This window comes from Saccharomyces paradoxus, chromosome X, assembly GCF_002079055.1.
Source record: "Saccharomyces paradoxus chromosome X, complete sequence".
Taxonomy (NCBI): Eukaryota; Fungi; Ascomycota; class Saccharomycetes; order Saccharomycetales; family Saccharomycetaceae; genus Saccharomyces; species Saccharomyces paradoxus.
In genome coordinates this window covers 73,950-100,331 of record NC_047496.1, presented here as the reverse complement: position 1 = coordinate 100,331, position 26,382 = coordinate 73,950, and the positions used below count along the sequence as shown (strand labels likewise).

The 26,382-nt window shown below is 38.2% G+C and overlaps 17 protein-coding genes across 17 annotated transcripts; 8 read left to right on the top strand and 9 right to left on the bottom strand.

Moving 5' to 3' along the window:
- Positions 1–662: 662 nt before the first annotated feature.
- On the top strand, positions 663–1,031 carry RFA3 (Rfa3p; the record flags this gene model as incomplete). The annotated part of the gene is made up of 1 exon (XM_033911231.1): positions 663–1,031. The coding sequence occupies one exon, from the start codon at positions 663–665 to the stop codon at positions 1,029–1,031; it is 369 nt and encodes a 122-aa protein (XP_033767122.1).
- Positions 1,032–1,273: 242 nt separating this feature from the next.
- On the bottom strand, positions 1,274–2,104 carry KRE9 (Kre9p; the record flags this gene model as incomplete). The annotated part of the gene is made up of 1 exon (XM_033911230.1): positions 1,274–2,104. One exon carries the CDS (start codon positions 2,102–2,104, stop codon positions 1,274–1,276), a length of 831 nt encoding a protein of 276 aa, XP_033767121.1.
- Positions 2,105–2,672: 568 nt separating this feature from the next.
- On the top strand, positions 2,673–5,132 carry SWI3 (Swi3p; the record flags this gene model as incomplete). The annotated part of the gene is made up of 1 exon (XM_033911229.1): positions 2,673–5,132. The coding sequence occupies one exon, from the start codon at positions 2,673–2,675 to the stop codon at positions 5,130–5,132; it is 2,460 nt and encodes an 819-aa protein (XP_033767120.1).
- A 410-nt stretch (positions 5,133–5,542) lies between these two features.
- RPL17B (60S ribosomal protein uL22) lies at positions 5,543–6,395 on the bottom strand (the record flags this gene model as incomplete). The annotated part of the gene is made up of 2 exons (XM_033911228.1): positions 5,543–5,788; positions 6,087–6,395. The coding sequence occupies 2 exons, from the start codon at positions 6,393–6,395 to the stop codon at positions 5,543–5,545; spliced, it is 555 nt and encodes a 184-aa protein (XP_033767119.1).
- A 678-nt stretch (positions 6,396–7,073) lies between these two features.
- On the top strand, positions 7,074–7,889 carry ATG27 (Atg27p; the record flags this gene model as incomplete). The annotated part of the gene is made up of 1 exon (XM_033911227.1): positions 7,074–7,889. One exon carries the CDS (start codon positions 7,074–7,076, stop codon positions 7,887–7,889), a length of 816 nt encoding a protein of 271 aa, XP_033767118.1.
- Positions 7,890–8,052: 163 nt separating this feature from the next.
- Positions 8,053–8,382, bottom strand: PFD1 (prefolding complex chaperone subunit; the record flags this gene model as incomplete). The annotated part of the gene is made up of 1 exon (XM_033911226.1): positions 8,053–8,382. The coding sequence occupies one exon, from the start codon at positions 8,380–8,382 to the stop codon at positions 8,053–8,055; it is 330 nt and encodes a 109-aa protein (XP_033767117.1).
- A 224-nt stretch (positions 8,383–8,606) lies between these two features.
- On the top strand, positions 8,607–9,584 carry ATP12 (ATP synthase complex assembly protein ATP12; the record flags this gene model as incomplete). The annotated part of the gene is made up of 1 exon (XM_033911225.1): positions 8,607–9,584. One exon carries the CDS (start codon positions 8,607–8,609, stop codon positions 9,582–9,584), a length of 978 nt encoding a protein of 325 aa, XP_033767116.1.
- A 124-nt stretch (positions 9,585–9,708) lies between these two features.
- On the bottom strand, positions 9,709–11,511 carry RBH1 (Rbh1p; the record flags this gene model as incomplete). Its single annotated transcript, XM_033911224.1, has 1 exon — positions 9,709–11,511. The coding sequence occupies one exon, from the start codon at positions 11,509–11,511 to the stop codon at positions 9,709–9,711; it is 1,803 nt and encodes a 600-aa protein (XP_033767115.1).
- Positions 11,512–11,831: 320 nt separating this feature from the next.
- On the bottom strand, positions 11,832–13,100 carry MNN11 (alpha-1,6-mannosyltransferase; the record flags this gene model as incomplete). Its single annotated transcript, XM_033911223.1, has 1 exon — positions 11,832–13,100. The coding sequence occupies one exon, from the start codon at positions 13,098–13,100 to the stop codon at positions 11,832–11,834; it is 1,269 nt and encodes a 422-aa protein (XP_033767114.1).
- Positions 13,101–13,355: 255 nt separating this feature from the next.
- On the bottom strand, positions 13,356–13,727 carry GON7 (chromatin DNA-binding EKC/KEOPS complex subunit GON7; the record flags this gene model as incomplete). Its single annotated transcript, XM_033911222.1, has 1 exon — positions 13,356–13,727. The coding sequence occupies one exon, from the start codon at positions 13,725–13,727 to the stop codon at positions 13,356–13,358; it is 372 nt and encodes a 123-aa protein (XP_033767113.1).
- Positions 13,728–14,201: 474 nt separating this feature from the next.
- Positions 14,202–15,083, top strand: ATG36 (Atg36p; the record flags this gene model as incomplete). Its single annotated transcript, XM_033911221.1, has 1 exon — positions 14,202–15,083. One exon carries the CDS (start codon positions 14,202–14,204, stop codon positions 15,081–15,083), a length of 882 nt encoding a protein of 293 aa, XP_033767112.1.
- A 184-nt stretch (positions 15,084–15,267) lies between these two features.
- On the bottom strand, positions 15,268–17,028 carry MNN5 (alpha-1,2-mannosyltransferase MNN5; the record flags this gene model as incomplete). Its single annotated transcript, XM_033911220.1, has 1 exon — positions 15,268–17,028. One exon carries the CDS (start codon positions 17,026–17,028, stop codon positions 15,268–15,270), a length of 1,761 nt encoding a protein of 586 aa, XP_033767111.1.
- Positions 17,029–17,928: 900 nt separating this feature from the next.
- SWE1 (tyrosine protein kinase SWE1) lies at positions 17,929–20,394 on the top strand (the record flags this gene model as incomplete). The annotated part of the gene is made up of 1 exon (XM_033911219.1): positions 17,929–20,394. One exon carries the CDS (start codon positions 17,929–17,931, stop codon positions 20,392–20,394), a length of 2,466 nt encoding a protein of 821 aa, XP_033767110.1.
- A 328-nt stretch (positions 20,395–20,722) lies between these two features.
- On the bottom strand, positions 20,723–21,296 carry RPL39 (60S ribosomal protein eL39; the record flags this gene model as incomplete). The annotated part of the gene is made up of 2 exons (XM_033911218.1): positions 20,723–20,872; positions 21,291–21,296. 2 exons carry the CDS (start codon positions 21,294–21,296, stop codon positions 20,723–20,725), a joined length of 156 nt encoding a protein of 51 aa, XP_033767109.1.
- Positions 21,297–21,937: 641 nt separating this feature from the next.
- On the top strand, positions 21,938–22,330 carry RPS22A (40S ribosomal protein uS8; the record flags this gene model as incomplete). Its single annotated transcript, XM_033911217.1, has 1 exon — positions 21,938–22,330. One exon carries the CDS (start codon positions 21,938–21,940, stop codon positions 22,328–22,330), a length of 393 nt encoding a protein of 130 aa, XP_033767108.1.
- Positions 22,331–23,835: 1,505 nt separating this feature from the next.
- Positions 23,836–24,540, top strand: SOP4 (Sop4p; the record flags this gene model as incomplete). The annotated part of the gene is made up of 1 exon (XM_033911216.1): positions 23,836–24,540. One exon carries the CDS (start codon positions 23,836–23,838, stop codon positions 24,538–24,540), a length of 705 nt encoding a protein of 234 aa, XP_033767107.1.
- A 142-nt stretch (positions 24,541–24,682) lies between these two features.
- Positions 24,683–25,891, bottom strand: SPAR_J00260 (uncharacterized protein; the record flags this gene model as incomplete). Its single annotated transcript, XM_033911215.1, has 1 exon — positions 24,683–25,891. The coding sequence occupies one exon, from the start codon at positions 25,889–25,891 to the stop codon at positions 24,683–24,685; it is 1,209 nt and encodes a 402-aa protein (XP_033767106.1).
- Between the last annotated feature and the right edge of the window lie 491 nt (positions 25,892–26,382).

Sequence of the window (26,382 nt, the reverse complement as noted above, 5' to 3'; positions counted from 1 at the left end):
GAATATTAACGACCACTAGTAGTTACTCATAAATGTAAAAAAGTACAAAATAAAACTTCCAGTAACGCAAGTAATCAATCAATAAAGAACAACAAGCTGCTTCTTCTTTTTTAACGTCGAGATAACTCCTATACTTTCATCATTTCTTTCTATGATACACAACTGTTTGTAAGAGGAAGCATGCCTCGATTACGTATATACTGCAGTGCATTCTTGACGAGAAAGAGGCCTTCGGAATGGCGAGGTCAACAGTTTACAATTATTGAGTGACACTACAATGCTAATGGAATCCCCTACAGTTGGTTGCACAGTAAAGTATTTGGAGGTCTTCTAAATATACTTATATATATATATATATATATATGCATACAATGACACGTTCACGCCACGTATGATCTCCGATACAGCTGAGAGAACTAGAGAAGAAATGACCACTGACAGTCTATCGGCTAACCTAACGAACCACTGGAAAGAAAGCTTCCCCCCGTGCCAAGATTGGAAACATTACTAGTCGTCACCTATAATGCTTTCGTTCTTTTAGTCCAAACGCGTTAAATGTGCAATACGCGATATTTTTTTCCTTCCTACTTAAAATAAAGAGAGCAATATTACACATTTCACCACACTTGTAAAAACATCGCCACACAGTACAATAAGCAAAAATGGCCAGCGAAACACCAAGAGTCGACCCCACCGAAATATCCAACGTCAATGCCCCCGTATTTAGAATAATAGCGCAAATCAAGTCACAACCCACTGAGTCTCAACTGATCTTGCAATCGCCAACCAAATCATCGAAAAACGACAGCGAGATTGAAATGATCACCTTAAATAATATCCGTGTATCTATGAATAAAACATTCGAGATAGATTCGTGGTATGAATTTGTTTGCAGGAACAATGATGACGGCGAACTAGGGTTTTTGATTCTAGACGCTGTACTATGCAAATTCAAGGAGAACGAAGATTTAAGCTTAAACGGTGTGGTCGCTTTACAAAGACTTTGTAAGAAATACCCGGAAATATACTAGCTAAATTCGCTTTTTCCCCTACCTTTATATATTATTGCCTCTGTATGCCTTTCCTCCATCTAATAAATTCCTTTTTGAAGAAAAAATTGTAGTTGTGTTTATAGATGTATATAGATAGATAAATGAATGTATACTTGTTGCTTTAACGCCTTCGTTAAAAACTTTTTGATTTTTATTTTATTTTTAACCTTTCTTGCCTTCAACCCTTATCGTAATAATAATAGTAGATCGCCACCTGCTCTTCATACTTTTCTCATATTGATTTTCCTCGCAGACAAAGACAACCTCTTGGATGGTTTGTACCAACCACCATTGGCCGAGGGCATAGCTGCAGGAGTAGCATAGTTTGCTCCCGATGATATTGTATAAGACCAACCAGGAGTCAACGTAGTTGCTTGTTCTGGCAGTGAGCCAAAGGTAGAGTAATATGTCACAGCACTAGTAGCAAATTTCCTTGTCCACGTGGTAGCAGTCACTTTAGTATTTGGCTGCATTTGCATTGGAGCAAAACGCGATGTACCGGTCTGCTTGGTGTATGGAACAGTAAATGAACGACTGTCAATAGTAGTGGCTTGCGCGTTGTTTGTCGTGGTTGTTTGAATAGAAGTCTGCGGAGTAGGCTCAATCGTACCACTATATGTATAAGCCGTAGTACCTCCCATAGAAGTCAGTTCGAATCTTGGTGTATAATGGATAGTGTTACCTTGGCCGTCCACTTGGGCATAAACTTGAATGTAATATTGACCGTTCCCAGTTAAAGTCGATGCAAACTCAGCTGTGTAAGAGTAAACCTTATCATCCTGCGTCAAATCACTTGGACTAACCTTACTAGCAATCGTGGCTACACAGTTGATGTTGGTGTTAGGACCGGTACAAAGACTTAACGTGAAATATGTAATTTTGCTTAATGGGGGATATGCACCATTATCCATCCATTCAACGGGAATAGAAACAACACCACCACTTGGGCTGAATGTGGCTTTGGAGTTTGGGGAAACGACATTCACATCACCTAGCACGCATGAGACTAAAAACACCAAAGCACATATAATGGAGTTTCTTTGTAAACGCATTATCTATAATCTGTCACCGTTGTTGATTCTGTGAGAAGGATGTAAAACAGCGAAAGAGTAGATTCCTAGTAATCAGTTATTTCAAAACGAAGAGTGACCTGCCGCTTTCAACACTTCTCGAAACTATCAAACTGAAGCAAACCTGACTTCAAGAATGCTTTGAGACTTCTTGTTCTATTCCTGTATTATCCTTGAAGATCTTTTTCGAGGAAAAAAAGAAATGTAAATAACTTCCCTGCTCGTTAAAAGTGATAATATATCCGCCTTCCCTAAATACGATAGAATAATGGTCAATAAGCCATTTCGATAGTACTTCATCGTTTGGGATGAATATGAAAATTGTTTTAGTTTAAGTTGATTACTCTTGCACCAGTGTAAATTGCACTTAAGAGCCATTAAGCAGGCATCACGAATAACGAGGCGGAAAGTTTGGCGTTTAGGCCATTGGCGAAAAGACGAAAACAAAGTATATCAGAGATACAAGAGGAATGTGTAAAAGTCATGCAAGGCGCGATATATTGGTACATCGAGGCGCGTGCAGAGACCAATTGTGATACGGTTTGCAAGCATGGAAAATACGCTGGGTGAGGAGTCCACAGCAAACGCTACCGTGGACGTGAAGGAACATGACCATGACAATGATAGTGGCAGCAACACCAATGCAACTATGGCAAGCGCTGCTATTACAGATACTGCTGGTGAAGGGTTGCAGCAACAAGACGAATCTCTGAAGGATGAAGGAATTGCTACGAACACAGACGACGCAGGAAGCGAGGCGATAACGGTAACGGCAACGCAGCAAGCGACTCTGCCAGCAAATAAGTTAAGTTCCCAGGAAACACCCTCTATAGAAGAAGGCGGAACTCAGAGTGGATTTGGTCAAGATAATGATGATAGCGATAATCTGTTTGGCGAAACGGAGAGCTCTGTTTCGAACAACGAGGCAAATACTCCGAATATACCTATGAACCCGGTAGACAGTGAAAACAACAAGCCTGCTGCCAAGGAAGACAGCGTAATACAGGATTCAAATGATAACGTGGAAAGTTCGGAGGGCGGCGAAATACAAAAGAAGGGAGAGCCAGAAGATGGCAATGTTATTGAAAAAGTCAAAAAAGAAAGCCAACCAGATGGGAACAAAAAGGAAATGGATGAAGTGGAGGAAGAAGATGAGGACGACGATCAGCCAATGATGAGCCCCGACAATTCCATTTTTGGAGATACAAAGAGTGAGTCTAAACAACTAGGCAACGCTTCGTCGGTTGCTAATACTCCATCTGAAATTCCAGATGCGCATAAAGCTGAACAGGACGAGATCATAGAAAAGACAGAGAGTATAGATAAAAAGGTGGATACTGGCCAAGAGGGAAACGAACATGAAGAAGAAATCACAAATGTCCCCTCCAAAAGTGCCAAATCAAAGAAAACTCCCATCACTAAAGCAGAACCGGAGACCTTTGATATACCGCAAGCACATGAAATTGTAATTCCAAGTTACTCTAAATGGTTCAATCTAGAAAAAATTCATTCCATTGAAGTTCAATCGTTACCTGAATTTTTCACAAATAGAATTCCATCAAAGACACCTGAAGTCTACATGAGATACAGAAATTTCATGATAAATTCTTATAGGCTAAATCCCAACGAATATTTTAGTGTCACCACAGCGAGAAGAAACGTCTCTGGTGATGCTGCTGCATTATTTAGATTGCATAAATTCTTAACAAAATGGGGATTAATAAACTACCAGGTCGACTCTAAACTACTACCCAAGAACATCGAACCCCCACTAACATCTCAATATTCCACAAGGCATGATGCCCCCAGAGGACTATTCCCTTTCGAAAGTTATAAACCATCTGTACAACTACCCGATATGGCGAAGCTTAAAAAAATGATGAACACTGGTGACTCGGAAAGTACTTTATATAAATATTTGAAAGAAAGCAAAAGAAAATATGACGAAATAACTCATCCATCCAATACGACGGATAATGATAATTGTGGTAAAACGAATAATAAAATTAGTACGTCAACAAATAGGACCGGTGATGACAATTTATTGGATGACGATGAAACTTCACGTCCTCTGAAAAAAGTTAAGATTCTAGAACAAATTGATGAGAATTGGTCAAAGGAAGATTTACAAAAGTTACTGAAGGGAATGCAGGAATTCGGTGCTGACTGGTACAAAGTGGCCAAAAATGTGGGTAATAAGTCACCTGAACAGTGTGTCTTACGTTTTCTTCAATTGCCCATTGAAGATAAATTTTTATACGGTGACGACGATACAAGGGGAGGTAATGATAGCGGATTAGGACCCTTGAAGTATGCCCCTCACTTGCCATTTTCCAAGAGCGAAAACCCCGTTTTATCAACAATAGCATTTTTGGTAGGGTTGGTTAATCCAAAAACTGTACAGTCGATGACCCAGAGAGCCATTCAGTCCGTAGAATCAGTAAATTCACAAAAAGAGGAAATTTCTGATCAACAACCAGTCGAACATATTAAAGAGGGTTCAGAAATTGCCATCTCATCATTAGGTTTTAGGAGTCATATTTTCGCTAATAATGAGGAGAGGCAAATGAACTTTCTGACTAATGAGCTAATAAGACTTCAAATGGAAAAATTAGACACGAAACTAAACCATTTGAAGAAACTAGAAAAATTTATGGAGTTGGAAAGGAAAACCTTAGAAAAACAACAGGAAAACTTACTAATTCAGAGATTGAACTTCAATCAAAATTCCAGCAAGATTGTAAACGTTTTAAGCAAATGCTTGAATTCAATATCCGACAGCAATATGAACAATAGTTCTGTAGCGGAAAGGGATGAAATCAGGTCGCAGATAAATCACTTCAAAAGTATGTTATCGAAACCTGAAACTTTAAGTATTGGAAAGAACCCATTCAGCAAACCTGATATTGAAACAGGTGAGAACCATAATGGCCAAAATATATCTAACGAGAACGATGTCAAACCGATTTCCATTGAAGCACCTCAGTTTTACAGGTATTGGTCGGCATAAAAATGACACATGGAGGCCATTTTTTGTTGTTGTTGTAATTATTCTTCATTAGTAATGCTTTCTATTTTGTTTTACTCTATATTTTTTTTTATTTTCTTTTTTCTGGGTTTATTTCTTTAATGGTGCGTCACTCGACTTGGCTTCTCTCTGATTTTTATCCCATTTCTGTAGATTCGACTGGATATGTTATGTACATGTAGATATATACGTATATATCTATAATTGTGTTATTTTTTATTTATTCCTCTTTTCTTTTTTACACATGAAACCTTTGTCAAAGATTATTTTTGCTGTTTGCTACGTTGTTCTTAGTTTGATTTTTGATTCTGTGTATTGGTCTAAATAAATTAGTATAAAGTAGTATATAAAATCAAATATTCATTTTAAAAGATTTCAAAATTAAAAAGCGTTTAAGCAGAGATACGTTTTTGGGCAGCAATTCTACCTCTTTGTCTAGAAGTCAATCTGACAACCTTCTTTTCAGCAGCCTTGGAGACAGCTTCTTCCTTTTCAGTGACAACTAATTCAATGTGAGATGGAGAAGATTCGTATTTGTTGATTCTACCGTGGGCTCTGTAAGTTCTTCTTCTTTGCTTTGGAGCTTGGTTAACTTGGATGTGAGAAACGTACAACTTGGTAGCATCTAGACCCTTAGCCTGTTAAAAAAAAAATTAATAATAATATCTTGTTAGTAAAAATTGCAAATTCATAGTGTAAGAAAAAATAAGATTAGAAGACACTGTGTTATTATACTCTTAGTGGAAATCCATAATTTCTTTGCATATCCCTTTCCTTTCTATTCTCTCTCTCTTTCCATAACTGCGAAATTTAGCTTTTTCACACCTGAATTCACGCAGATGTAGGATGTAACACGTGTAAACTCAGTCTAATACGTTATTGGCACATCATTATTTTTTCAATATCTTAATTTTCACAATATCATTCCAAACATACTTCAGCATTGGCAGCAGCGTTTTGCAGCAAACCTTGAACGAACTTAACAGATTTAGCTGGCCATCTAGCCTTGGTGACACCGAATTCCTTACCTTGGGCAGTTCTACCGATAGAGGAGTTGAATCTTCTAAATGGGATGGCTCTTTGGTGGTCCAAAACCTGGTCCAAGTATTTTTGAGCCTTAGTCAATTCCCAACCGTTAATGGCTTGAGCAGTTTCTCTGGTGTTCTTGAAAGAAACACGCAAATAAGAACCACGAGCTGATGCAGATTTAGCTGGGTTGGTCGAAGTAGCACCGTATCTTGCCATTTTAAATTTGTTTGTTTCGTTAATCTTTTAATTCACCAAGACAAAAAGTCAATAAGACAAAACTAATGCAAGGAAAGAGTACAATCTGCACTAAAAAGAAATTTCTCTATAAACAATAATAACCAATAACTACTAAGCGCTACCTACATTACTACACCTCTGCATAAAGATGTTGATGAATTTTACAAATACGATCAAACCTACACTCTACCGCTCACAGTTACCCATCATCCACCAATTCTCTCTGAGTTTGTGAGAACCAAAATTCAGCAAAGTCTGAATGAAAAATTAGCCACCGGCATAGGCTGAACACTTGGTATTCTGCTTGGAATAGAAAGAAGCTTGGGCCAGACCTCAGGGCAGAGGATGCGCATCGCTAGAAGGAGAATATCACAGGAAGAGAGAAAGACCTTCTCGCTGCCACGCCTACTTTCATTTCGCGGCATGAAAAGATCATCTACCCAGAAACTATCAAAAAAGTTTCAGTTAAAAAAAAAGCTGAGAACATGTTTGGGTGAATGTCCAGGTGCAAACAATGAAGGTGCAGTCCTTTTTATAGCTTCTTCTTTTTTCGTAAGGGACGGGTTTTCAAGAGGTTAGTAGCATATTAGCTGTGCTGTAGATTCATATCTGAGGTGTGCACCGATACGATAGATAACGGCAAGGAAAGTTTACAAGATGGTATCGAAGACTTGGATATGCAGTTTCGTCAGCGTAATTACAGCGGTGCAGGCCTTGTCTTGCGAGAAGCATGATGTATTGAAAAAGTATCAAGTGGGAAAATTTAGCTCACTAACTTCTGCGGAAAGGGATACTCCGCCAAGCACAACTATTGAAAGGTGGTGGATAAACGTTTGCGAGGAGCATTCTGCAGAACCTCCAGAAGGCTGTAAAAAAAATGATATGCTATGTGGTCTAACAGAGGTCGCCTTGCCTGGCAAAGATGCTATCACCACTCAGATTATAGATTTTGACAAAAACATTGCTTTCAATGTCGAGGAAGTTGAGAGTGCACTCATACTGACACTAAAAGGCGCTAAGTGGGGGTCAAATTCTTTTGACGCAAAACTGGAATTCCAGTGTAATGACAATATGAAACAAGACGAGCTGACTAGTCATACATGGGCCGACAAAAGCATCCAATTGTCCCTTAAAGGTCCATCTGGTTGCTTGAAGAGTAAAGACGACGACAAGAAAAAGGGCGACGGTGATAACGGTAAGGATGGTGACAACGAGGGGAAAAAGCCAGCTAAGAAGTCAGGCGGGGCTTCGTGGTTCACTTGGTTATTTCTATACGCTTTATTGTTTACATTGATATACCTGATGGTTGTATCATTTTTGAATACCAGAGGAGGCTCTTTTCAAGACTTCCGTGCCGAGTTTATTCAACGTTGTACTCTATTTTTCACTTCCTTACCTGAATTCTGCAGAGAGGTGGTTACGAGAATCTTGGGTAGAAGTACTACTCAAAGAGGCGGTTATAGCGCCGTTTAAGCAATGTCTTTGCTACAACTTGATATTTTTGCAACAGCAGTGCTAATCTTTTATTACATTTATATAAACTCTAAGCTTTTATATATACATTATACTAGTAAAAAAACCTGTTCCCGTAGTAGGTTTTCCGGCTGAGAAAGGAGGGAGTTCCTGCCGCTTTATTTTAATTTTTCATCAATGCCTTTAGATTGTCTATTGTCTTTTCAACAGTAGTTTCTAGATAGTTCTTTTTTATTTTTAATGTTTTCCTTTGATCCAGGAGAACCGTTTCGTCATGCGATAAATCACTGACATATTTGGACTTCTCTTGCAAGATGAACGATTTACCACAAGATCTCCATACTTTATCTGTTGGATAAGACTCTAGTTCTTTCTTTGTCAATTCAGCAAGCTTTTCTTGTCTATCCAAATATGCTAGCTGCTGGTTGACCATATCCAATTGTGTTCTGGCGTTCCTTAAGCTCACTGTCATTTCTTGTGCTATCTGAGACATGTTTAAAGGTATGTACTAGTGGTTCAATTTCTTTGCGAGTTCCGGAGGTAGCCCTTCTATCTTGCTACTTTAAAGGTTTCTCTCTTTACTGTTACTTTTTGATTGCTATTTCTTTAAACTCATCATTTCCTTCAGAGAAAAGAAAAAAAATGAAGCTAGGGGAAAAGATTAAATAAGAACAAAACACTCGAAGGTAAGGAGAATACTATAGACGGGAATACAGAATGTTGGCATCATTAAAACAAGGATGTTCTATTGTTAACCCTATAAGATTGACATTGCCCCGATTCTATTCATTAAGTGCTCAGCCATTGGGGATAGACAATACAATTGAGAATAATTCTCTTACGGAGACAAATAGGTTGAGCAAAACGTCACAGAAATTTTGGGAAAAGGTATCATTAAATAGGAACCTTGAAAAGGGAAAGATTGCTTTACAATTAGATGGCAGGACTATAAAAACTCCTCTAGGAAATGGAATAATAATTGATAATTCAAGGTCTCTCTTAGCATACCTATTAAAACTGGAATGGTCATCCCTATCTAGTCTTTCCATTAAAACCCACTCTTTGCCATTGACTTCATTAGTGGCAAGATGCATCGATTTACAAACGACAAATGAACCTGGCTGTGACCCTCAATTAGTCGCAAAAATTGGAGGTAACAGTGATGTTATAAAAAATCAATTATTAAGATATCTAGATACTGATACGTTGCTGGTTTTCTCTCCCATGAATGAATATGAAGGAAGGTTACGCAATGCGCAAAATGAATTATACTTGCCCCTGATCAAAGGAATGGAAGAGTTTTTATCCAGCTTTTCTTCCGAGTCTAATATTCGTCTACAAATTTTAGATGCTGATATTCATGGGTTACGAGGCAATCAGCAATCAGATATTGTTAAGAATGCAGCAACAAAGTATATGAGCAGCTTATCCCCGTGGGATCTTGCAATTCTTGAGAAAACCGTATTGACTACAAAATCCTTCATTTGCGGCGTGCTACTACTGGAAAATAAAAAAAACCCTGCTGACTTATCTGCCATCCTGAAAACTGATATGGACGATATTATCCGTGCTGCTACCTTGGAAACTATTTTCCAAGTTGAGAAGTGGGGAGAGGTTGAAGATACTCACGATGTGGACAAAAGGGATATCAGAAGAAAAGTTCATATTGCCGCGATTGCGGCCTTTAAGCAATGATATAGTTGGTTTAACTTTTACCTGATAACTACTTTTTTATTAATATATATACAAGCATATATTCGAAAGTTCTGTAAATAAACAACATATATTTTCAACGAATATTACTGATCCGGTCAGATGTTCAATCGATGACGCCCTGCGTCAACTCTTGGGGTATTATTATAGAGGGACATTTCAGTAATATGTGCTTGAGATCCATTGTCGACGAAACAGACGAAAGAGGACTTGTAATAGTATCTATAGTGCTTGAGTGAGATATAGCTTCCGTGTGATCAGTAGTATAGAAGTTCAATACTGGAAGCAGCTTGTCAGCGTCCTTTGACCTAATATTTAAAACACCGGTTAAGCTGCACATTATTGCGTTGGGTGGGACACGTAGTTGTATATCTTGCTCTGTGGATTGCATACATTTTATATCGTCACACAAACGAATTTTGAACCGACAATGGTTTTTATAACCAGGTTCATAAGCCATAATGAAATTTCCCACGCGTAATCGAATAATACAGATCTGCAATTGATGCGGTGAGATTTTCTGCCACGAGTTATTTGACCATCGACTTACCTGTGTATTCTCCACAAATATTATCGTATTTTCGTCTGTTATTATCATCTCCATCGAGTTATGGTCTATTTGTTTTGAAAAATAAGAGGATGACTGATTGATATCAAATGTACTATCATGAAAACCGTACTCTGATATGATACTCTCGGCACCACTAAAGGATCCATAACTGCTATCATCCTCCTCCTCTGATACATACTCATTTAGGGAATTATCATGAAACTCTTCTTGAACAACAGATGATAAAGGGATTCGTAACGGTTTCGACCTACGTAACGAACAACTAGTATTTGAAGGTGGGGGACTTTGATGGTTTGTAGAAACTAGCATAGAATGCACTGTCGGAATATTTTTTTCTACAATTAGTCCTAGCCCATTGTTATGTTCATTTAAATTATTAGCGTTTTTAAATTCAATATGAGTTTTGATGAACAAACTGCTACTTGCTGACTTTCTCTTATGATTTTGAAGACATGACTTCCACTGCGTCACCCATGAAGTTTCATCGAGACTGGCTATTTCTAGTTTTACATCTTTCGCTTCCGTGAACGTTATAACAGCTCCTGCATCGTCAATATTGCAAATTTCAAAGTCTCCAGTCCTTAATAATGGAAACATTAAACTTCTTCCCAGTTCCAGGATTTGATGATTGCCTTGGGAAATACTGCGAAAAATAGTTTCCGCTGAAGCGGTTGACGTAGATAAAGTATCAGAGTTCACCCTAAAAAATGCCAATCCATCGAGCAGATGAAAAATCTCAATTAGTAAATCAGATATGTAAAATTTTGGAATTGAAAGCCTAAAATGTCCTCTTTTAATGACATCCGCAGGATTTATCTTCACCGATGCAACTAACGAGTAAGCATCGTTCGATATATAATGAACCTCATCGTACCTGTATTCAGAACAATTTACAAGGTTGTATGCAGCCCTGAAAGCATAATCGAAGTTTGAAAAAAAATTGTTTGATACTGCATCGTGCCAGAACTTTTGGTAGCTCTTCAATCTGAAATAAAGGCGTGTAATCAAATGTGGGAAACTCCTGCCGATTGTACATTTTCTGAAGCTAGATATAGTGAGGTCAAACATGAGGGAAATACTTTCTAAAAGAACCGTTTGGTATGAATCTGACATTCCAAGGTCCTTAAGCCAGGTGGAAAGATAGGATTGCATATCAGAAATATTATCGAGTATGGTATTATATGAAAGATGTGTTTCTATAATTAATTTAGCAGCATTGATGATCCTTGTTTTAGTTTTATGTAAATGACGGGGTATAGGGTCATACGTCTCACAGGCATGAATAATGGCTTCTAATGTCGAAAGAGTTTCCTCTTCTTCGTCCTTGAATATCTCCATAATTGTTCGCGTGTCCTGTCGGGAGAATAGAGGAACCAAAATAGCAGCTTGACCTTCTTAATTGTTCTTAATTTCTAATATTGTAGATTTTTTATTCCTTTTGAGACCCTTTACGAAGGTGGAAAAAAAGCCAAGAAAAAATTGAAACTGACGCGCGAAGACGCGTCAATATAAATAAGGAAAATCATCAATACAATGCCTTTTGTTCTAAATGGGGCTTACATTATATTTGCTTTTATTTTTTTTTTTTATTTTTTGATTATATCTTTGTTTATATAAATACATGTTCCCAGTAAAGACTAGGTTGGAAGATTAGCCATTCAAGATTTCTTGATTTTCTTGTACATGTGACCTATCTCACTAGCACACGTACCTCTAGATCTACATCCCTTAAAGGAAGCAGCTAAGTCACCTTCATTATAGTGGTAAACATCGCCACCAGAAGCACCGTTTCCAGACTCACCTTCTTGATCCAAAGATGCATCGTATTGACTTGCCAAAACTTTTGGTATGACGATCGCCGTCTTACCCAGTAATGTAGGATGCCACTGTAAAATATGACCGATAGCAGCACTCAGTTTATCACCGGTATTATCCCATGGAAAATTTCTCAGCAACGGATCATTCAAATAGTCTATCAGAGCTTGACCGTAAAAGTCATTGGCAACAACAAAGGAAGACGTATCTATATTACCATTCACATCATGCGGAATGATGATCTTTGCAGAGTTGTATTCAAAGTGATTGTATGTCTTGATGTTCGAATTGGCCACAACAGGAACGTTCTTCAGTAAAGCCAAATCCATAATCTTCGGATCTAACAGGTACTTTTGTAAAGAAAGATCAAGATTCATCAATAGGGCATCTTGATCAACGAAATGAATATACTTGGCAGTTGGGAAGGCATGCATGGCGGCTCTTATCATCAATGGTTTAATGAACTCGTAACTTTCAGCCAGATTCTGGTTTTCTATAACAGGCAAGAATTCCTGTATCCAACGGATGTAGACACCATATTGGTGCTTTTGAGCGTAATCAACCCTATTTTGAACAATTTGGATAATCGTTTCTAAATCATAGTTTTCAAAGTCTATTAGCGTTACTACAACTACTTCAGGTGCATCATTACTCTTACGATATACTAACTTACCGTGGTCCAAGAACGAGTGCTTCACCAATAGGATTTGATCAGTAGTCTTTTTTTTTTCTTCATCCGTCAAAGCAGTCTCTTCAGATTTCAGAACTAATCTTTTACTGCCATCCATTTCCAGCCTCGTAATATAAAGTCCCCTAATGGTCATTTGCTTTAACACAGGTACATGTTCTACATGTGGGTAAATCAACCGGCTGGAGGCAGGAATTTCATTAATATACAGCCCGTGAGATGGAGAATATGATACACTCGTGGAACGAGAAATTGGATAGAACCGATTGGAGAAAAAATAAAGAATACAAATAAAGGCTGTTATTATCGACAAAAATTTGCAAAATCCGTACTTGTTCTGCTTGAAACCAAGTCTGTTGAACCACTGCGACCCCACCGATCTTGATGAGTATGTTTTGCCCTTCGTCCTTGGTTTGATTGCCATTTTAACGAGTCCTAACACAGCTAATACCAACAACAAACCGGCAGGATGATTCCAAACTGAAAATTGGTGTTCTTCGCATCTTTAGGAGTCGATCAATTCTTCTTAACTGTATCCCCATCGTATGTTTATTTTTTTTTCCATGCCAACTCTTCCTAGTTCAATATTTATCATTTTTGACGACATTTTATTCGTCACTCTATCATTAGGCTCTCCTCTAAGTTTATATATACATTATCTAGTGCTATATATCATTGCCTAATCAGCATCCTCATCTCCATCGCCTCCATCTAATAACTGATTAATCTCTTCCTGGATCCGCTTCTCCTCAGCGCCTGCTTTCTTTTTATTCTTTGCCAATTCCATTCTTCCAGTCAAAAACTCATTTATATCGTCCTGCAGCCCCGTCAGCTGCGTGCGCAGCTGGCCTAAGTATGTCAGTTGTGAGCCATCCTCTGTGTGTTCCGGCTCTGAAGGTTTATCTCTATCAATTTGGCCAGCATTCAGTACATGATCACTGGGGCCCGTTGTCCTTCCCTCCGTGGTCATGTATCGAGGGTCATCGCGTATTGGTGCAAAGCTCTTTTCCACACCATCTGGTGCACTGTACTGTGCTCCTAGTAGTATCATAGAAAAAATATTCTAAGCTTTCCAACGCACTTAGCTACAGTACATATCTACTCATCTCCATCATGAACCAGTAAAACTAACTATGTATTACATATGATGTTCTTAAGTTATTCTTTATCGAAGAGCCGGGTAGCAAATGTTTTCACCAGGCGAAGTAAAAGCTCTAGAGGCAGGAAGATCAAGAACGAAACCAAATGCGCACTAGCGTGGTTGCAAATATATTGCTGAGAAAAGTGATATGCTGATGGCGCTCAGGCGCTATTTTATTATCTCATTACTATAGTATTCAATTAAAATTATCACATTATAACAAACATCGTCGTACACGGATGCTTTACGTGCGGCTGTAGCGTAATCCCGGATAATACAAATCCTTTGAAGGGTAGATCTTTAGCGTACTTATGCGTAGGTGCTAGGGACAAAGATTGTATTCAGGCTTGAAATACTGAGATTTAGTAAGTAGTACAGGAATTAATGGCGTCTATGAACAACTACCAGGTTGATTGTGGATCGAGGTCGGCTCGCATTCGACCCAGGAGTAATAACAGCGTTCACCAGGAAGAATCACCATTTGAGGTCTTGGAACTCTCGGAAGAGGAATTTGAGCTGGATTTTCATAGATTAAAGTCATTCAATGATGTACGGGTCATCAATAACCCAGAACTATCGCCGGAATGCACAAATACTGCCATTAGTCGCAATGAGACGCTGGAGTCTGCAAGTAGTGCCTTCGAAGTTCCTTCTGACGAGATTGCTATACTGTCGATATCTAGCGACAGTAGTAAAAACTCTCCACCGTCAGAACAACCAGTCCCCGCTCTTCGTAACATCCAATCGTCTACTAACTCTGACAGAATCGATGAGTGGTGTTTGGGTAGCCACTTATTTAACGGGCTGCGTCAGAATGCCCCCCAATTAAGTGATAGTACCAATCATGGATTCCCCGTTTCCTCCCTCAAGGAAAGGGAACTTTATACCTCTGCGAAGTTAAAGAAACTCACGAGTGCCCAGCGAATTGCCGTGCAGCGGTTATCAAGAGACTTGTATCCAATACTGAGGACCTGCTATCGCGAGAAAACCCGCCGGCAATTATTAACATGTCGTCATGAAAGAATATACGACGATATACCATCTTTTTTCCCGCAGCGTGACTTCATTTTCAACTACTACTCGTTACCTTTCGAATTCGATAGATTTTCGGACGTCGATATAGAATCATCATCGCCTTCACGGTTTGCAGATGACAATACAGGAGAATCGTCAAACCGCTCACCAAGCGCAGCATCTTCGTCGTTGGAAAACACATCATGGTTCGGCTGGACTTTACTTTCTAGGTTCTTGGACAGAGAATGGTAAAGAAAAGGTAGACGCCCTCATTTCAACACATTGTTCAAACATTTTCAGTTAGTTTTTCCTGTTTTCATTTTTTTAATCTCTTTTTCCTAAAAATGTATATATATCTGTGCGCATATATGCTACATTCTACTATACAAGGTCGGATGGCGAGTTTTTATCATATTAATATTAGTTAATCACTTCATTAGTTTTTGTTTTGCATAGCTTCCTTATGTGTGGCCTCCAAATAATCAATATGATTGGTCAAATACTGGCACATCGCATCCCAATCTGGTGTATTAACTTTATCTTCGAAATACTTGAATTTAATAATTTGGCTCTTTGGAGTGGTACAGAAGGACTCCTTCATATCGTTAAACAGAAATAATTCAAAATCCATTCCATAACGATGGGGCTTCCTGAAGCCACGTACTTGTTCGCCATTTGAACCAATAAACCTGTTCTCATGATACAGAATCCATGGATCTGCCTTGTAAAAACTGGCATGAATAAACATAATATCCAAATCAGAGCCATCATCATTAAGCATCAGAGTTTTTAAGAAACCATTGTCCAAAGTATAGTCTGGATCTAGTTTGGAAAATTCCTTAATATTGGCTTTAACTTTTTGCTGGGCCTTTTGGTATTGCTTGTAATCTTGTTCAAAATCATGTTGGAGCAGGGCGAGACCCTTGTAATCGCCTTTTTTATAGAAAAAGCCATCAAATTCAAATTTAGTTCTTACTTGGTAGTATGGTGTATTCAAGGCATGGGCGGCAGCGACAAAAGTGTCTTTGTCACCTTCACCAGCAGTACCTTGAGAAATCATCTTATAGTACCAAGTAGGCCCATAAACGTTATAGTATAATGCCAGTAATAGAGTGTGGAAGTGGCGAATCTTATCAATCACCATCTGGCCCGATTCAGAGCTCAAATCTGGCATTGTGCCATCCAGATCATGCAGGGGAACATGTCTCAGAAAATGATCTTGCATCTCCTTTGGAGTGTAATCTTTTGAGTTACTAATAAACGGATCATAACGTGACACGGGGGAAACGTCGTCACTTACAAAACGGACTCTTTTGCCAGTGTCAACGGTAGAGCCAATAATATTGTAAAAAGCGGGAGGGGTGACACGTCTCCAATAGTCGGGCCACAGAATCAGCCCAGTATCTTGGAAGGATGTTGTATTAAAAGCAAGGTCAAGGTTTTTCACCGCATAGTTATCCGCGTCCAAGAAGATTATACGCTTGAAACTGGAGATTATCAACCCAAAGACTTTTAGCTGGAAGTGGGTGAGTTTTAGATCTTTCAACGGCTTCGAAGGAACGATATCTGAGAAATAAATGCACTTACCATTGAACTTTGGTAACCAGTTTTTACAAAAGTCATCCTCGCCTTCATCCTGGGGAGGGATGATGACTTCAATAGGCAGTGTAGTCCCCGTTTCCCTTAACTTTTTGATCATCGTGTATGCGAGCACAGAATACTTTCCACCTCCAATTGTGACGATCCCTTCAGACCCGGCGAAAAGTGCTTCTCTTTGTGGGATGGAAAAATTCAGTTTCCCTGATAAGATATCCGTAAACCTACTGTGCATTTCTCCTAGACTTTCTTGGACCGTCCTATTCAAATTATAACATTTACTTAAGCTCTCGTAACTTAAGTCACTATCACGTCCAGAGTCATGGGCAGCAACGTTATTCGCAAAGGTACATCCTTCCGCCTCATGCAGCTTATTCAAGTCCGGAGGCGAACCCAATGGCTTGTTTTCCATGATGGCTTGTACTAGTGTGGTGTAAAAATCGTTTTTAAGATTGGACCTTGTCAGACTCGGCAATCTGAGCTTGCTGCCGTATAACCAACTAGAGGAAGCATCTTTATGCACAGAACAAAAGAATAGAATTAGCACCACCGCAATCAAGACGACTTGCAGAATTTTTCTCTTTTTTAGCCTAATAAGCATGTTGATCTAAACTATATTAGTATATCGTTTGATTAAGCTTGGAAAAAGTCAAAAATAGAATATCACACACTCCCGAACATGCTTTTTCACATCTGCGTTTATATAAAACTTTAAAGCCGTGTTGATCCTTTTACTGTTAGGCTTTTCATCCCCGCCGATGTGAAAACGAAAAAAAAATCTGCGACAACGGGGAAAAAGATAGAAAAAGAAAGGCACTTATCTCTCAGGCCTCTGCACCGAAACATGCATCTGTCATTTATTCCGACTTAGCAACCGCTGGGATGTCCTAAGGAAATTTGAGCTCTTCGCGCTCAAATAAGTACAGTTGCTAGACAGAGTACTGTCTTCCTTCTGTTGGAATGCTTCGTTTTCCATGCCTCAAACTATGGATTTCTAGCGGTCTTGCAAACACCATCGTCCTCTAAGGAAGGAAGACAGTCCTTTTAAATATATGCTCATTTCACAGACACCAAATTGTGAGAGATAAGGGCCTACTCGTAATTTGCTGACGGTCCTGGTACTGGTAAGCCTTTCAAACATTCTTTTGGTCACGTGATGGGTATATTTCTTTTTTTCCTCCGGGTGATGGTGGACGCGAAAAAATAATTTTTCAGTTTTCTTTCAACCTCCAGAATTTGCGACGCGACGCGAAAAAAAAACAGAGAAGTGAAAGAATGCTGGATAAGAAATCAACATACAGTTGGGCATTGACGTGCCCCTGTGTATTAAGCAAGGGTTGTCTAAAAGGCTCTCTTTTGTGTGTATGCGTGTGTTGACCATTCTGCTCATCATCTTGTGCAGTCAGCTCAGTAAAAAAAAGTCAATACTAAACAGGTCTTCCTACTTTTGATTGTGTAGTGCTGGGGAAAAGTAAACAAACACAGGCGCACACGAGAATAAATGAGTTCTTTGGACGAGGATGAAGAGGACTTCGAAATGCTGGACACAGAGAACCTCCAATTCATGGGGAAGAAGATGTTTGGTAAACAGGCTGACGAGGACGAGAGTGACGATGTTGCTATAGGGGGGAGCACCCCGACCAATAAACTGAAATTCTATCCGTATTCGAATAACAAACTGACAAGAAGTACAGGGACTTTGAACCTATCGTTAAGTAATACCGCTTTGTCGGAGGTTAACTCGAAATTTCTGGGGAAAATTGAGGAGGAAGAAGAAGAGGAAGAAGAAGGCAAAGAGGAGGAAAGTGTGGATTCTCGTATTAACAGGTGGTCTCCGTTCCGTGAAAATGATAGTGTTACTACCCCCATTGCAAAAAGATCCGTGGAAAAGACAAACAGTCCCATTTCTCTCAGACAATGGAATCAGCGATGGTTCCCAACAAGTCATGGTCACAATGAAAACACATCGTCTTCCTCTTCATATAGCGTCGCTAAGCCTAATCAGTCTGCCTTCACGTCTTCTGGCCTCATATCTAAAATGTCTAGGGACTCTTCATTATATCCTGCGAAATTGAGAATACCAGAAACACCAGTGAAAAAATCGCCCATGGTGGAAGGAAGAGACCATAACCATGTCCACCTTTCGAATTCGAAGAATACATCATCTTCTTTAAGTGTTTCGCCTTTAAACTTTGTTGACGATAATAACTTACAGGAAGACCTTTTATTTTCAGATTCTCCCTCTTCGAAAGCTCTACCTTCCATCCATGTACCCGCCATAGACTCGTCTCCATTGAGCGAGGCAAAATACCATACACATAATCGTCACAATAACCAGACAAACATTCTGTCTCCCACCACCAGTTTGGTTACAAATAGTTCTCCACAGACACTGCATTCTAACAAGTTCAAAAAAATCAAAAGAGCAAGGAACTCGGTTATTTTGAAAAATAGGGAGCTAACAAACAGTTTACAACAATTCAAAGATGACCTGTACGGTACGGATGAAAATTTCCCGCCTCCAATCATAATATCAAGTCATCATTCAACCAAGAAGAATCCTCAACCTTATCAATTTCGCGGCCGCTATGACAATGATACTGACGAAGAGATTTCCACTCCAACAAGACGAAAATCTATTATCGGGGCAACATCCCAGACGCATAGAGAGACTAAGCCATTGTCGCTCTCTTCTGCCATGTTGACAAACACATCAAGTGCAGAGACACATTCCATATCTTCCACAGATTCTTCGCCTTTGAATTCCAAAAGGCGTCTAATCTCTTCGAATAAACTATCCGCAAACCCAGATTCTCATCTTTTCGAAAAATTTACAAATGTGCATTCTATCGGTAAAGGACAATTTTCAACGGTGTACCAGGTTACGTTTGCTCAAACGAATAAAAAATACGCCATTAAAGCCATTAAACCAAACAAATATAATTCTTTAAAACGCATCTTACTGGAAATTAAAATCCTAAACGAGATAACCAACCAAATTACAATGGACCAAGAAGGTAAGGAATACATCATTGATTACATCAGTTCGTGGAAGTTTCAAAATTCTTACTATATTATGACAGAATTGTGCGAAAATGGTAATTTGGATGGATTTTTACAAGAGCAAGTTATCGCAAAGAAAAAGAGATTGGAAGATTGGAGGATTTGGAAAATTATAGTAGAGTTAAGCCTTGCCTTAAGGTTCATCCACGACTCTTGTCACATTGTACATCTCGATTTAAAACCTGCGAACGTCATGATCACCTTTGAAGGTAACCTAAAACTTGGTGACTTCGGAATGGCTACTCATCTACCTTTAGAGGACAAAAGTTTTGAAAATGAGGGTGATAGAGAATATATTGCACCAGAAATCATTTCAGATTGTACGTATGATTACAAGGCAGATATTTTTTCTCTGGGTCTGATGATTGTTGAAATTGCAGCAAATGTTGTGTTACCTGACAATGGTAACGCCTGGCATAAGTTAAGATCGGGTGATTTATCAGATGCAGGAAGATTAAGTTCCACGGATATTCATTCTGAATCACTATTTTCAGATACTACGAAAGTAGATACTAATGATTTATTTGATTTTGAAAGAGAAAACATTAGCAGCAATAATGGCAACCCTGCCACCTCCAATGCTCACAATACTGGTAATAACAACGATTCCAATAACAACAATAGCAATGCTATTGTTAATAATAATACTAATACTGCCGCTACCAAAAATCGTCTCGCTTTGCATAAAAGTTCTAAAATTCCTCCATGGGTACCGAAATTTCTCATTGATGGAGAATCACTTGAAAGAATAGTACGATGGATGATAGAACCCAATTATGAGAGGAGGCCTACGGCAAATCAAATCTTACAAACTGAAGAATGTTTGTATGTAGAAATGACACGTAATGCAGGTGCCATTATCCAGGAGGATGACTTTGGGCCCAAGCCAAAATTCTTTATATGATAAATGAAATAAAAAATCTCGTTTCATTCACATACTTTTTTTCAACACGTGCTTACGACCCGCATTGTATAAATAATGCCAATACGATTAAGAGTGTAATTGTGGCCCTATGTAATATCAAGCTAGACCCTATGTGAATTTTTATTATAACTAGGGAACGCTTCAAGCATTTTTTTTTATTTTTACAGATGTAGCAGATAACAACCGTTAAATTATATTATATATATACATATATATCAAATACGACGTATTATTACATATATATTCAGAATAAGGAAGGGATGAAAGACAGATAACAAAAAGCTTGAAGCATGAATATGTTCTTCACTTAAATGTTCATCTTGGTTCTTCTCCAGTTTCTTCTCTTAGCATTGTAACGGATAGTGTTGTTGGTTCTCAATCTGATCCATTGTGGCAATGGTCTGTTTTGCTTCTTAGCCTTAGCCATTTTTTGCTTGATTCTGAAAGACTTTTGAGCCTAATTAAAAAGGATGTATCAAGTGCACGCAGAGTGTACAATTGTAAAATGTTAGTAACGGTGTTTGAGTTTAACAATGAGATGTATTCACGGATCGAGGGTAGTAACTAACCCATCTGTATAAACGACACTGAACCACCAAAAGGTCTCCAGAATACGCTTTTTTGGTCATATTTTAATTTTCTGGAATAGCAATGGATACGCCATTTTAAACTTTTGTTTTAGACAAAAAACTTTCCTAGTAGAGTTGGCAGTGGAAAGAAATGGCACTTCTACTCCTTCTCCTCATTCTGTTACGCATTGCACGTATTTCAGATCCAAATTCTAGGTGGTAAGGCCATTTAGATGGGTGTGAATTATGATTTGCTCTCGATTACTTCAGCATCTAACTACGGTTTATAATATCCTTTTAACATACAGCCATGTTGATCTATCTGTGTTTGTTTGCTTATGTTTTTCAAATTCTTAGTATAATACGAATGTACCAAAAAATGTAGGAAGTATATTAAATACAAGTTTTAAAGTATCTAGCAAAGCGAAGAATAATTCTCCCTCTCAAAAGACGAAAGTCGAAATTGCGTTAGGGAGCCCGTGAGCGAGCGGGAACGGAAGGGAGTCATTGGGCTTGGAACAGTAAGGATCGCCTCGGTGCCGTAAGGTCTGCCTAAGGATCGCCCCCCTGGTGGTAGTAGTTTGAACCGAAACAGTTGAAAGTTGATTGAGCCTAAAACACGCCGAATCTTTTGAAAATCTCACAAAAAAAAATGAAAAAAAAGCAAACAAATTGGTACTGTCCACCCATACATACCATATCTAGAAGCGTATAATTCTTATTTACATCCCCACACCACTGTTTAAAAAATAAATCATTGAGGACGCGCGTTTGCCAGCGGCATGTTTATTCACTGGAAGATGTGAAATAATTCTTGAATATCTGTTTGCAGTTAGCCAATTTCAATCTAAATAATCTTAATTGACTATCTTAAATTCTTAATTTGCAATATTTTTTTATTAACTTTTGAAATCAATATATCTTTTAAAACAAGACCAACATACATATCCAAGATGACCAGATCTTCCGTTTTAGCTGATGCTTTGAATGCCATTAACAACGCTGAAAAGACCGGTAAGCGTCAAGTTTTAATCAGACCATCCTCCAAGGTCATTATCAAGTTTTTGCAAGTTATGCAAAAACACGGTTACATTGGTGAATTTGAATACATCGATGACCACAGATCTGGTAAGATTGTTGTTCAATTGAACGGTAGATTGAACAAGTGTGGTGTTATTTCTCCAAGATTTAACGTTAAGATTGGTGACATTGAAAAATGGACTGCCAACTTGTTGCCAGCCAGACAATTCGGTTACGTCATCTTGACCACCTCTGCTGGTATCATGGACCATGAAGAAGCCAGAAGAAAGCACGTTTCTGGTAAGATTTTGGGTTTCGTTTACTAAGCTATTTGTTACAACAACTTCTTCAGTAGCTTTATATAATATAATAAACTCACCATAGCCTCATAATTTTACTCACGTATTATTATACATTTTTTTTAGTTTTCCTGTTAAATACTAATATATTTGTACTTTTAAAACTGTTCAAAAAGATTACTGACACGCAGATTTTGTCTGCTATATTGGTAAATGCAGGAGTTCCAAAATGCAAATGTTTATATTGGCCTTATTAATTAAACAAACTATATTTATGTGAGAAAGCAAAGATATGATTACATGCGTTGATAGAGCAGCGAAAAGAAAATCATAATCTTCTACCCCTTCTACCACCCTTCTTTCTGGTGGAGTCAGATGGAACTGGAGTAACGTCTTCGATACGACCGATTCTCAAACCAGATCTAGCCAAGGCTCTCAAAGCGGCTTGACCACCTGGGCCTGGGGTCTTGGTTCTGGTACCACCAGTAGCTCTGATTTTAACATGGACAGCGGTAATGCCAACTTCCTTACACTTGGCTGCAACATCTTGTGCGGCCAACATAGCAGCATATGGAGATGATTCGTCTCTGTCGGCCTTGACCTTCATACCACCAGTAACTCTGGCGATAGTTTCCTTACCAGATAAGTCGGTAACGTGGACAAAGGTATCGTTAAAGGAGGCGTAGATTCTGGCAACACCAAAGACTTGGGAGTTATCGCGAGCTTGAACAAGGTCTATACATGATAAGAGGTATAGTTGTTAGTAAACGAAGTTTCTAGTTTTCCGATTATTATAAAATAAACGAATGAGTCACTGTCTAACAACCATTTAGTTACAATCCTTTTAAGATGAACATTCTTTGTTACAGACCATACAGCACTAAAGACAAAACGCACTTTCTAGAATACAATGTGATTGAAATATTACATCTCAAAAAAATTAATACTCTGTACCACAGAACTTCAAGTATTACAAACATTATCGGCGCCTCTTAACGCTATTACTAGATAGCTAGGAAGGCTTCAAAGTTGTAAAAATGAGAATTCCAATGATAACATCATACGTCGCCCAATTACAGTCCGCATCTGAGAAAAAGAATAACTAAATGGTTTTAAACAGGATATCACCCCTTTCACGTACCGTTAGCCATTCTTAATTGTTATCGATGAGTTTTTGATTACAGTTGTTTTGTAATTGCTGGACTGCTGTGATCCTGATGCGTGCTGAAGAAACATTGCTTCTTATATACGGAGAGGACAGAATTGTTGCAACCATATTTCTATTCCGTTTCATTTTCTACGTGAGTGCCCCCAAAAAAAAAACAGGATTTTCTTCATATAAGTTATAGTGTGGTGAAAGGATTTAAAATGTTGCGTTTACACCACACATGAAAACAAATTGAGAAACAGTCTCGAAAAATGATCGAGGATTTTAGGATGAAATTATGTATGAAATTAAGATCAACGAATTTATCAAGTCATTAAACAATATGAAGGTAAACTCGATTAACAATTAAGAGAGCAGTGCAACAATGTTTTCTCAGATTGTTGTTTTGCTCAGCGCATTTATTTATGTTGTTAGTGCTACGGCCAAAACAGGAACTATTAAGGGTAGGTTAGATTTGGCAGCAAGCAACATCACCGGCTTTGTTTCAACTAGAACAAGCTTCAAACTTTACCAGATCGGCAATTTTTCGACAGAATACCCTTATACATCTACGACCATGTTTCAAGATGATGAAGGCAATTTTGAATTCGCAAATCTTCCACTAAACGACGGTGTTAATGAAACCACATACTATGTGATGTACCCAGCATCTATGGACTTCAATTTGAAACCAAACAGGATCCTTATTGAATTCAAGAACCTAGAAAACGGCAGTTTACAATTAAGTGCCTTCAAAAATTTTTTTGGAAGAGAGTATTTCCCATCAAAGGATATAACGTATCCAGAAAAGTTACAACCTATGAAGGTGGACCCTTATATTACAGTGGAGCTTTTACACAAAGCCCCAATAAGGTCTTATTTACAAGCCAGAAATGTCAGCATCTTTTCTACAGGTATTGTTGGTAATATCTTGAACTCACGTTGGAAACTGGCGGGTGTTATTACCTTAATTGCCCTTGTCGTTTTCCCAATCATAGTGGAAAAGTTAGACCCAGAAACAGCACGAGCTATCAGAGAGGAGGCAAAAAGAAAACAAAGGGAAAAATATGCTGCCGTTGCTTCTAAGTAGTGCTAGTGACTGTTATGAGTTAATATAAATTTTGTTACTATATGTAAATTTCGTGTATGGTACAAATAAATAAGTTCAAAAACACCCGCGCTTTCTAAAGGGAATAAAATCTATTTGTATTGTATATTCTATCATGTTAAAATTACTCGGGACGCAGCTTCGCTTTGATTTTCGATTGCGATGTGCATCTTTCATAAAGGAATAACCCTAATGTATTCAGGACCAAACCGAAAACTTGTAGCCAAGTAATTCTTCTTCCAATAAAAACCCAACTCACCGCAATGATGGCAAACCTTTTCATCAGGTTCGCTATTGAATATGTTAAAGTTGAGACCTCTCCTAATAAATGGAATGTTATCATTGCCTGGATGAAGTGGAAGGACCCATTCAATAAAAATAAAGATACTGGAAATGCTTTTATTACTGTAGGGGAGCTGTCAATTTGAAAAAAATATTTAAATAGTATAGGAAATTCCAAGGTAATAAACCAGCCAAATGATAAGCAAAATCCAACGAGGGAGATATAAATCATTAGAGTTAATTTGTCATATGATTTAGGTTTCTTTTTCGCAACAAGTCTTTCATCCAACTTTTCATATATAGGTAAAGGCGATTCTTGTCGGGAGAATCCTGAATCACTCTGAAAAACATCTGTTTGAGATCTGTACGTGAATACGGTCTTGCCGTATATATTTTGCAAGACAAAAATGAACATTGATATCATAGCGCATATTATACCATACTTAGAGAATTCTCTCAGATCATTAGAAGAGGCCGGTGAACGGTTGTCTTCTTGAACTATAATCCAAACCCCAAGAACTAAAGTGAATAAACTAAAGATAAGAGTTAAGGTAACTTTCAAAGTAGATATCTTTAAAAGCTTTTGGAGTAAAAGGATAAACATGGGGGATAATGTTTTTATACTGGCAACGGTGGAAACAGGTACCAAAGAGGTAGCTGTATGTCCAAAATACTTTCCCACAAATTGGAAAAGGCCTAAAGGTAGAACCGTTTGCAGGATTGGTTTAGAGGGTGGTATAATGAGGGAGCTTAATTTTGATGTTTTTCTCGTCATACGGTTAATTTCTCTGTCGTCAGTATAATATTCTGGAAATGTACCATTAGGAAATATGCGATAAAATCCTGGGGAATTATATGCGATATAACACGTAAACCACGCTAGCATAGCAGTGTAAATGAATTGAAACTCACCCAAAAACAGTGGTAATGGGCAAACCGTTAGCACTTGCTTCGTTACCTGAGATGCCAACGAGGAAATAAAATACCAGCTTATGCATAGAAAAATGATGTGTGCATTGTGCTTAATGGATGCTGACAGCCGTTGAAACATCGTTTTCCCCTTTTTCTTCGAGTTTCTTCATGTAATACAAAGCATATGTCGCACCGTGCTAATAATTTTATTTGTTTGGATTTTTTTTCACTTTTCCGGCAAGCGCCATTGTTGCCATTTAGTAATGTGGATCCGTGGTAAGCTGCCAAAAAATTGTATTTAAAATAAAAGTTGCACCTTTTTCCCCAATTAATGATCATTCATTCTGCATGGGGCTAGCTAATTACAGTCAAATGTTCGTAAAAGTTGTACTTTGATATATGCCTTTCTTTCAATTTCTTTTGTACGCAACGCAGGTGTCAATTGTCACATTTCAAACAAATGATTCAAACCGTTTTTCAGTAAAAAAAATAGGGATCTACGATATGCTATGCTGTTACAACTATAATAGAGTATTTATATAGTGATATGCTTTTCTATAAAGAAGAATGTTAAAAAATGAGGAATGCAAGTGGAACTGTGAAAAACATAAAAAAATAGAAACGTGACTA